The following is an 11,042-nucleotide window of genomic DNA, read 5'->3' on the forward strand; positions in this document are numbered from 1 at the left end:
AGAGAAACAATGTCCAGTATTTGATTGTAGATGTTAATTTTTTTTCCGTGAATGCACAAGCCTCTCCACGGACAACTCTCTTGCCAAACGGCTCTAGTGAACCACAAATGCAAACAGCCACATTCTTCAGGAGAAAGCGGTGAAGAAACAAGCAGCTCATGACAAATGGCAAGGTATGTTAGCTTCAATAGTGTTAACTAAGGCTCTAAAACGAAAGGCTTGCATCTTCTTCAAACACACCTGTAAGGCTACCACTGGCTACTTATTCTTTGTTTTGATTTCAAATGAGACAGGGAGAGGGAAGGGGTGTTAAAGAAGCAATAGCTACATGTACATGTGATTCAGGCAAGGGAAGGAGTCTCTGTGTTGCATCTATAAGGTCCAGCTTTTCCTCTTCCTCCTCCTCCTCCCTCTGGCGTTGGGCGTACAGCTCCTCATGGGCTGGGGTCATCAGCGGCCTGTTGACAATCACCACCTCTGCATCTGACTGGGTGAGCTGAGGGTCATCTACGCTGAGACTGACCTCGTGGTACATGGAGCTGGAAGAAGATGGGGCGTCGTTGGGACTACGACTCATCACGGCCCTGAAATGACAATATTTTGTATATACATGTATGTATCTATAGGCCTATGCATGCAGGGTTTCTGAAACTATTCTAACACCTCACCCGAGGATTCTGTACCTCGACTGGCTAAGAGCTAGTCCCAGAGCATTGTTTATGTTTTCTTGCCATGCCCTGTCAACAAAACAACCTACCAAACTAGCAACCAAAGCACTACATGCATAACCCCAGCAACCACAGCACTTACATATATACAGGCCACGTAACTTCACCTGTTTTTACAGCTCCAGACCAGCTATGTACATGTACAGGTACGTATGGTGCATTATCTGCATGGTCCGTATTCGGTATGCATGTATGTATGCGCAGGTATTGTACAGTAGATCTGTCAGCATATGTTCAATAATTCAATGATCAAGACCTCAAATTCCTTTCCATATGGCACGCTTAGGTAGAGTGATGAGGACCAAACATTCCAGCTGTCCACCCATTAACATTGGGCGTCCATGGTGAATAACAGTATGGTTCTCATTTCTGACCGACCCTTGTTTCTGGCTTTGAATAGGGGGGAAACCTGTGAAATAGGCCCCACGCCCTTTCCGAAATTTCCTACCCAGAGAGAAATGATAATCTTCCTGGGGGCAAACAAGTGATTTCTCAATCTCCTTTTTCCCCTGATGAGCAAACAATCCTCTCTTTCAGAGATCAGTCAATTTTCAATGATACAGATAATGTAAAGGTTTTACAACTGGACTAGTGCAGATCAAGGCCAAACATATCATCATGTACTTGCATGTAGATTCATATATACATGTACACATGTCCACTTTGATCTGTCAGCATGCAGGTGCTCTAATTTGAGATGGGAAGTTGGTTAATCACATGTACATAGGGCTACGATTTTCATATTGTTTTACCATGAGGAGAGTCTATCAGACAGGAAAAAAAACAGGGATTGAAAAAACTCTTGTTATTACTTTTTTCCTTTTTTAAAACATTTTTGCTATGAAATTCCAGACAGGTTCAGTGGCATAACAACTTTTTTTTCCTCCAGAAATACATGTAAGGAACGGTCAGAAATAAGACCGAGTGACCTACAAACATGCCTATATTCTTTTAGACAATAACCACAAAGAAAACCACAATGGTTTTTCCATGTCTTCACCCGTTCACAAATCCTGGACTGAAGCAGTGTGTAACTTGCATTTGCAAGTACAACTTTTGTGAAATGCATACAAGTTGAGCCAATAATGTAAAGTTTTTGCGAAGCTGGCTGTTGGATGCACAGCCTGACAATAACAGGGAAAAAGAAATGAACAAAATTCACCCCCCCCCAAAAAAACAGAGTCAATCTTGACACTTACGGCAGTATGGTAGGGATATCACCCTCAGTCATGGCTTGCCCAGACTGTTGCTCATCAATGCACAGGTAAAGGCCAAGATGTCAAGATGCTGTTTGTCAATGGTACAGGTACATGTACATCCACAAATTCAGAGATTCTCGTGCATGACTACAGCAAAATTCCATAAGAGTAGACTAAGCAAGGTTGAGGAAAACTAAATAAGCCTGAACTTTGGTTGTTTAGAGAGCAAAGAGCCACAACATATGCTTAGCAATGTCCTTTTAACAGCAACAATTTCACAGTTTCACTGTAAGCATGAAAAAAAAATGGTTAAGTAAACTACACATGTACATGTACATGTATACATGAAGTGGGCCTATTACATGTAATGTTTACTTGATGGCCCACAGAGCAAAAATAACCCTGAAATTTGTTTGCGAAACCCGTTTTATGGCTTTTGTCAATGTGTATTATGCAGAAGTCACGCTTGGAAGAATCTGTTGAAACATATTTACATGGTAACGGAATATTAGGATGGCCTTAGAACTGAATACACATGTACAACGTGAGGCACAAGTGTAGTATAGTCTCTAACAAAATACATTGGCAGTTTTCAAGGAAAATGCTATCTCTCTTGGTACAATGTACCTTGCAGTTCTAACTCCCAAACAGTCCACCAAGAGCTAAACAGGAAGACATACATGTACAGTGTTTGACATCTTTCACACAAGCAACTGCATTTCAACATTTACTTTTCTATTTAAATTGACCCTGTACAGTAAATGTATGTACCACATCTGGCATGATGCCAGGGTTGTTTTCTTTCCATCAGCGACGAAAGTTTGGTCCGACACATTGTTTGTGTATATCTTTTTACTCTTCATCAATGCATGCAAGCTACATTATTTGACATCTTCTGTTGAGCAAAAGGTGTGCCAGCAAAAAGTGCACTTTTTTAATCATTTCAAGTTGTCCAAGCTTTTCTGGACAACTGAGGGCGCTGTTCAGTTTCTATGCTTTTCTGTTAAAACTGCGAACCCAAACTTTGTTCACTGAAACAATTCATTAAGGATGTACTTGTTGGCTTATTGCCAAGTACTTGTACAATGTACCCATTTACAAACTGTCCAAATTCCTGCAGTTTTTGTTTGGTTTTGTTTTGTTTTTTGGTGCTAAATCAGTTTAGCTCATGAATATACATGTATGGACATTCTCACTAGCATAAAAACACAAAAGGCATAAATATAGCTTTTAAACTTGCTACAAAAAGGTTAAAACCAAATGTAACTATAACTCAAAGGTGTACATGTATCAAGGGCTAAGTTACTAAAACAATTGTCTCTCTGCACTGGACCCTTTTAATTGCTGCACAAAATTAGTCTATATTTCTTAAGATCACATGCAATGAAAAGGTAAATATTCTTCACTGAACACCATCACATTTCTTTAGTAAAACAATCCCATTTTGTCCTTACAAAGAGCAAATTGAATTTGTTGAATAAAAAATCAAATACCTTCACAATGTGCATGTACACTGTACTATGAATTCATACCCACAACAACTGAAATTTTCGAACTTATTGGCATTACAAATTTTTTCTACACAATCTGAGGGCAACTGCTGACTAGTTTGTATTGACAATAAACACTTCAGATCCCCTCCCCTTTTGAAACCCAGGACTTCAATACCTTGGCCACACCCCTATCCATCAGAAATGGACCTTTCCCATGAAACATGCAAATCAGACAGATGCATGTGCGTTACTACCACTGGTTGGCAAGCACGGTCGTCAACATCGTTGGAAGTGTAGGAAAGCTGCTCTAACCACAACTTGGCACATTAAAGGTCAATCACAACTGTATTACAGACTTTGTCCGATACTTGAGCACACTTTTCTCGAAAGTAAGTGAAGTTGTCAGTGTCCTGAGGTTGGAAAGTAACAGTTCCTTATCCTTAAGTTCGGCACTCATGTCAAACTATACTAAAACAGAAACAATGTGAACATTTACGTGCTCATGGTGGCAGGCATGGCAATTTGTTTTGTTACTTCATAGATTTAAGCAACTTTGACAACCAGTGGTAGTAATGCGCGAGCACCTGCCATATTTCATGGGAACGGTCCATTCTCTCTGTGATCCAAGATTCTTTATGACGCCAATTTTCAAGTATGTTTTTCAGCCAGGACTTCAGGGGTTTTCGTTTTTTCATGCAATTTTCCTTACCTTAAAATTCTGAACAACCAAAGTTATTTTGTTATTTTCCTTTTATTATTAGAGAAATTTAGGAAACATTTGATCAAAGGGAAGGTTGAATATTTGATGCTAATTTTTTCAATCAACTCAGCCCTAAAATAGGGCAAATGATGTGCCCGCAAACAGCAAAATATGTGAATCCTTAATTTTTCCAGAACTTGGGCCATGAGATATTTCTACATTCATTAATGTCATTAAAAAGTGCCTCAAGTAAGATGGCTGGGTCCAAGCATAAATTCTGTGTAGAATTTCTCATTCTTAATGGCACAATCAGTACTGCTCAATGAGCCCAACTATTGAATGAGCAAGTTTCTAAAGCTGAAACTTGCAGGATTTCATCCACACCTCCAGTACTCTTTGTAGTAAGCTAACGTGAATTTTTAAGGCGTTTTTTTCAATAGCCAGAGAGCCTACAAAAATGTCAATATCTAGTATTAACAGAAATAAAGTTATGGAAATCAAAAGGGAGGTCTCCCCCAACAACAAAGGTACCTGTAATATTATACAACTTGCAAGTTTTGACTGATAAGGGCTGTATCATACATTTTCATGGTACATGATATTGATGTACACATCTTGTGAGAAGTTTCGAAGATTGAGTGAAACAAAATGTAGGAACGTTCAAGTTCTGTGTTCAAGTTCTATGCTCCTGTCTACCTGTTCCGTGCAATATAGACTTTTGTGCAGCTCTTTGGTCATCACACTTACCTGGCGGGCTAGGTTAATCATGGAAGAAGGCCTAGACATGGGCAAATCAATGCGCCAGTCAAGAATCATCGCGCTACACTGAACACTTGCTGCATACCGACACACAGTCTCGCATACCGACACACAGTCTCAGCTCAGCAAAATGCCGCAAACTCAGTCAGATGACCACTAAGAAGTTCCATTTTGAAACAATTAATAATGAATCCTATGTCACGTCTGAATCGATATAATGCAACAACTGTGAAAGTATTTCATTTCACGGTCTTAAGAAGCCTGAGCCATGCCGTTTTCTCAGTCGTACCGTGGTTGCAAGTAGGAGCTTCCATACAAGTAGCCCCCCCCCGTAGGTCCGGTCCTCGCACGCGCACATGCCAACTGTTTGTTCGTTGTATGTTGATATCGGTTCGCCGTTAGAGCGCCCTCTCGAAGCGAAAGGTTACAGCTCACATCTACAGCAACGGCTTGAAATTAAGGCCACCTAGCGTAGGGTACTTAGACTTGATTGCAAGTCGTTAGGTGGTAATGTTCTCTGCGAAAAATCGGCGCAACTGAAGTGTAGCCTAAGCAGTCACGGGTGGCGATGGCGCGGAGGGAAAGAAAGTAATCGGTATATTTACGTATTTAGAAACACCTGCAATATATCTGTAGTGAGCTGCGAGTGAAAAAGTAGGGACTGGGATATAATATCTTGTTTTGCCAGTTCTAGAGTGTGGTCTGCCCAAGTTGGCACCTAGAAATAACTTTTGTGAGAAGATTGAAAAAAATCCAACGTAGGGCCACTCGTATGATCCTGAGACAAAGGAAAATGGAAATGAGTTAGAATGATAGACAGTGAAAATCCTTAATTTGTCCATTCTGGCATGTAGGAGGGAATTTCTTTTGATCTCATTTATTGTCAAAGCGCTTTATGGTGTAATTAATAGCGAAGTAGTTGTCCGTGATGTTATGGCTAATGGTCGGAAAGTTGCCAACGAGGTCAAGTTCAACTCAGTTGAACACCTCACTCGCAGGGCTCGGACCCCAAAACTCCACTACTCACCAGTGAACGTCTTTCCCCGTTACAGGGAAGAACTCCCAGAGAGTATTAGAACTGGGGTGGTTGAGCACCCTGTGAAACAACTCAACTCACTCAAGACCGAATTATATAATATCAATTGATTCCAAAAATCTGTGTAGCTTTATTGCCTTCTTGTAACCCATTTTTAATTTTACATAATCTTGATTAATTCTTGATAACCCCTCATTTTTTCTAGTCTGATTTCAACCATAAATATTTATTTTATCCTTTTTCATTTTTACCTAATTTATTTAGTCTTGATGGTTTTTACTTTATTCATTTTATTTCTGCTACTTCTTATGTATCATTTATTTGTTTATTTATTTATTTATTTACTGAAATGGTTAAACTTTTTTAACATTTACATTTAGGTTTATATATATTATATGTGTTGTTTATAGTCAGTATAGTAGTATCGGAAATGGAAGCCCTTCGGTCACAGTTATTAGGTTAACTTTTTCATCTCCCGGCATTTGCTGCTGGCCTTGTGTATCTTACATGTATGTACTGTTTGTATTGTGCTGTGCCCTTGAGAAGAGTGCCAAATAAATAATAATAACAAAAGGGCATTCTGGCTTCCGTCACATTAGAGTTTCATTTACACAGTAACAACAGTGAGACGTCTGGGAATTGAGGCACGTTGAGGGAACCAGACTAGAAAAAATAATGACGTCATGCGCATTCGTCGGGGGCGGGGGAATTAGATGAGTCAGTAGCACATGCACAACCAGGAAAAGGACACTTATGATAATTTATACTTACATCACCATTTAAGGCTCCCCGGGTCATAGGCGTCACCGCGAAACATGAATTATGCATTGCATAAACTTCGCAAGGGCAATGACGTACAGCACGTACAGCACATAATAATTATTTGCTGTGACATGTTGAGGTAAAGATATGTTTGTGCTTTTAATTTTTAAAAGGCTCAGCTGCACCGAGTCTCCGTCTTTTCATATATCAAAGAACCTCAAGCAACATCACGACCAGCAGCATGCAGATTGAAAATCATTATGACTGCCGTGCTTAGCTAGCCAAAGCGCGCAGTTTCAGCACAAAGCACGGCGGACTGTGCACCTGTTCTTCGTTTCAATGCGGATGCTTCAAATGTCGCGCACTGAGCCCCTCGACGACCACGTGGTAATGAATGAAAAAAATATCTCGGTGATGAGGTTGGGATCGGAGTTACCCTGCAGTGTTAGGATGCAAACTGACAAGATGCCATTCTTCTAACGTTTAGGCGGGAACTTCAGACATGTTTTGCAAATACCTTGCCTGTAATCGCCCCATCAGAAGAGGGAAGTATTGCGGCTATAAGTCTATTCGCTAACTTGTGGATTCTTTCTCATTCGTGTACTAACTTTTACCTCTGTATTATTTATAGGACATTTCCTCGAACCCCCACTCATCGTGCTTAAAGACAAAAAACAGCTCTGTCACGTGTCCACGTTCGGGTCCCTTCACTATCCTCTCCACGCATGCGCACCAGTGTTTTTTTTAAGCATCTTCCCACTCATTCGTGTTTTTTCTCCCTTCCAATAAAGAATGCCCACTTCGAGGAACGGGAAGACCCTGAGATTACAGCAGCTCGTCACGTTTTCGAGCCTAAGCAGAATAAGGTGCTCTTGCCACTAGCAGCTGGTCATAAGAAATTGATTGACAAATTGTGGGCTGGGAATCGAGAGCGTATTCCCCTGTATCGGGCATCTGCGATAACAAGGTACAAAATTTCTAGAGGAGGACTATAGAAAATATAAGGTACCCTACAGGCTAGACCCTGTCTTGGTCCACAAGCTCAGCCGGGTGGTCCCCGAGTTTCATGCTGTGGCTCCCAAGCTCCCTGATAAGACCTTGAATGTGGTGGATCGCCGCTTCATGAATATAGAGAAGGAAGCTCTCATTGGAATGGCTTGTGCTGTGTCCCAATCTTGGCTTTTAGAAGCGGCCTCCAAGCAAATAAAGCTGGAGGGGTGTCTCCAGAATTTTCCTGACCAGCCGAGCTTGGAAGATCTGAAGGACCAGGTTGATATTGGTTCACTTTCTTGGGCATTGGCTATGGCTCAGGAGGCCACTCTGGATATGCTAGACCTTCAGGTGAGGGAAGCGGCCAATGAGAAACTAGCCCGACGCACCATGTGGCTTCAGCAGACACGTTGGGCCGATAATACCAAGTCAAAACTCAGGAAAGCTCCCATTACTGAGGATGGTAATCTCTGTGGTAACAACTTCAAGGAAGTATCGGAGGAGTTCAAATTGGTAGATAGCCAGCTCGATGGAGCCGATGGCCTTCGTCGTGTTTCCCTTCATACTGCGATGTACCGGCATGCGTACAAGCCCAAGTCCACCAATGTCCTCCGTCGAAAATCTTCTTCCAGCAACAGACAGCTCCCAGTGTTTTGCTCGCGGGACCCGTGCAGCGAGGCATTTCACGTGGATGCCTTAACTCTGAATTGGGACGGGTTGACAGCACTGCTGTCAACCCGTTATTCCCCCGATCGCACTGATTCATTAAGTTCTGGATCGCATAGAGCGTTACAAATGTGTGGTGATCCCCGTAGCCCCGAATTGGCCTCGGCACTCATGGTTGCCGAGAATGCTAGACCTCCTAGTGGATGTTCCCATTCAGCTTCCAGCTTGTCCCGATCTTCTGCAACAGTGGGAGGGCAGCGTATGCCACCCCAGACCGGAAGGGTTCCGTCTCACGGCATGGAAACTGAGCGCAGACTCCTCTGCCAGGTAGGCCTTTCAGAAGAGGTTATTGACACAATCCAGAGTGACGTCCGCTCATCCACTAAAGACGTGCATAATAGGCATTGGTCAGTGTTTCGAGATTTGTGTGCTTCACGGGGTACAGATCCGTGCTCAGCATCTGCAGGGGAAATATGCACCTTCATGCAGTCAGTTTTCTTGAGAAAGGATTAGCTTACTGGACGCTAGATGTTTTCCGGTCTTCCATAATGGTCTTCGTGGAAGGCCTATTGGTCAGCATGAAACTATTTGCAGGTTTCTGAAAGGAGCCTTTCACAAGAACCCCCCCCCCCCGTGTTACATCCTGCGTGGAATTTGGATGTGGTTTTACGGGCTCTACAGCGGGCGCCTTTTGAACCCTTAGCAGAGACATCTTTGCAGTATTGTACCCTTAAGACTGTTTTCCTGGTGGCTATCGCATCAGCGAACCGATGTTCCAAGCTTCAGGCTATGGGTCGTGAAACCCGTTACCTGCGTTTTGAAGCTGGTGGGTTAAGCGTACGTTTTGTTCCTGGTTTCCTCCCTAAGACTGCCACTCCACTCCTTTTGGGCCAGGATATTTTCCTTCCAGAATTTGGAGATGCCAATTTAGGTCTTTGTGTTAAACAGGCTTTATCCATTTATATCAGTCAAACATCCTCCCTGGTGGCTGTTAGGGAGCAGCTCCTGTTCGTTGCTTTTGATGGCAAGCAACGCCGGCACCCTGTGTGTAGGCGTACCATCTCAGGTTGGTAAAGACAATTGAGGAAAGCTACCGACTTGCTGGCATCCCTTTGGCAAACTCAGTCCAAGCTCATTCTACCCATGCCATGGCCACATCCTGGGCAATGTTTAACAGAGCCTCTATTAATGATGTCATGAAAACAGCAGACTGGAGAAGTTCGTCGACCTTCGCACGACACTATGGTCTTGACCTGTGGAAACGAGCTGAGGGCCATTTTGGAAGAACAGCTTTGCTTCAATTCATCAGGATTAGAAGGAACCGGTGAGAACCATATCTTTTTAGCGTTGTCTATGTACAATGTTCTTTGTTTCAGGTTTTCCTCTTTTTTGTTTTGTATACTGGGTGAGCAGGAGGAGGTTGACCCCATCCCCCTCTAGATCGGCGCCTAGTTTTGTTTCAATATTTATTCCCCTATTGGGGCTACTTTTGAATCACTTATATATATATCAGTCCCGTTTACAGACTTTTTTCAAATGTACGGGGACCAATATGCCATGTCCATTTTTTTTATGAAAAGCGGAAAATGCGCATGTTGAAAACAGGAAACAAACCATTGGCTTCTTTCTTCTTAAGCTTAAAACTCTGGAAATCGCTCTTTGCACGCTGTCGCCATGGGCATTCAGACCCTCGAAATGACAGCTTTTACAATCGCGTCAGAATCGGCTTTGTCCAATCCATAGGTATCAGAAGAATGACAATTCTTCCGATTTAATGTCTAATACGGCCGTTTCACAATAGTGCGCCACCAAGTGTTTGCAACGCGTTGGCCAATCACAGTGCGCGAAATTTGTTGACCCAATGCGCGTTTGGAAAGGGTCGACAAATTTCGCGCGTTATGATTGGCCAACGTGTTGCAAACCCTTGGTGGCGCGCTATTGGGAATCGCCCGTGTTGTATGGTATACAAACTATCGCAGCACATGCAACATTACATAAGCTACATGCACATGCTATACAATGGAATCACTGAACAGGCTATATTATTATGCTAAGCTGGCAGTGAATAGGCCTACCAGGCTGAAGGGAAATTGGGAGACCGTAGACACTGAAAAGGAATATGTGACATATTTATTCGAGAAAAAAAACCAATACTTTTAGTTTTTATTTCGTAATAATAAATTATAGATGGCAATATACCTTTAGCGGTCTTCTGTTGAGGGATACTACTTTTATTCACAAGGACTACTGAAAAAATTCAAGCATACCGTTTCTGGCTGATGATAAATGTAACCGAGCTCAGAAATGGGTATAGCACAAATACAAAATACCACGATCTATATAGTATTTGTTAATGAGACGGTGAGGCCATTATTCCTCCATGGTGAGGCATTTAGGGTCAAAATAATGCTCGGATTGCATTTCAGTATTAATTTTTTTTGACAAAAGGGGCCTGAAATGATCGCATTTTGGGGGCAGCCATCACCAGCCTTGCTCATGTCATTTTTACACTTTCAGTCTTTCCTATTTTTTTGATAAATTCCGATCATGAAAATACGAGTAAACTGAAAGTGCCCTGATCTTTGTACTCGTGCGTTCTGGACTGTACTGCATTATTCATATTTTACGGTGACGTCATTTGACCCATGGAGGAAAATGGTGATGTAAGTATAAATTATCAAAAGTCACTTTTATACCGGTTGTGATCTA

The 11,042-nt window shown here is 42.2% G+C and overlaps 1 protein-coding gene across 7 annotated transcripts in view; it reads right to left on the reverse strand.

Annotated features, from left to right (window-relative positions):
- LOC110981988 (synaptic vesicle 2-related protein-like) overlaps positions 1-5,485 on the reverse strand; it is a 35,308-nt gene extending 29,823 nt beyond the window's left edge. For 2 of the 7 annotated variants that reach the window (XM_087140971.1, XM_087140969.1), the window contains exons 1-3: positions 4,868-5,476; positions 1,928-2,074; positions 335-584 (exon numbers count right to left, since the gene is read on the reverse strand). In XM_087140971.1, coding sequence (XP_086997097.1) covers positions 335-584; positions 1,928-1,959 — 282 coding nt within the window. In that variant the 5' untranslated portion in view covers positions 1,960-2,074; positions 4,868-5,476. Of the gene's footprint in view, positions 1-334; positions 585-1,927; positions 2,075-4,867 lie in introns of all 7 variants that reach the window. The other 5 variants (XM_087140972.1, XM_022240072.2, XM_022240070.2 and 2 more) reach the window with 5 other exon arrangements.
- Positions 5,486-11,042: the final 5,557 nt, after the last annotated feature.

Source organism: Acanthaster planci, linkage group LG09 (genome assembly GCF_054643075.1).
Source record: "Acanthaster planci isolate LZ-2023a linkage group LG09, COTS_SCS, whole genome shotgun sequence".
Taxonomy (NCBI): Eukaryota; Metazoa; Echinodermata; class Asteroidea; order Valvatida; family Acanthasteridae; genus Acanthaster; species Acanthaster planci.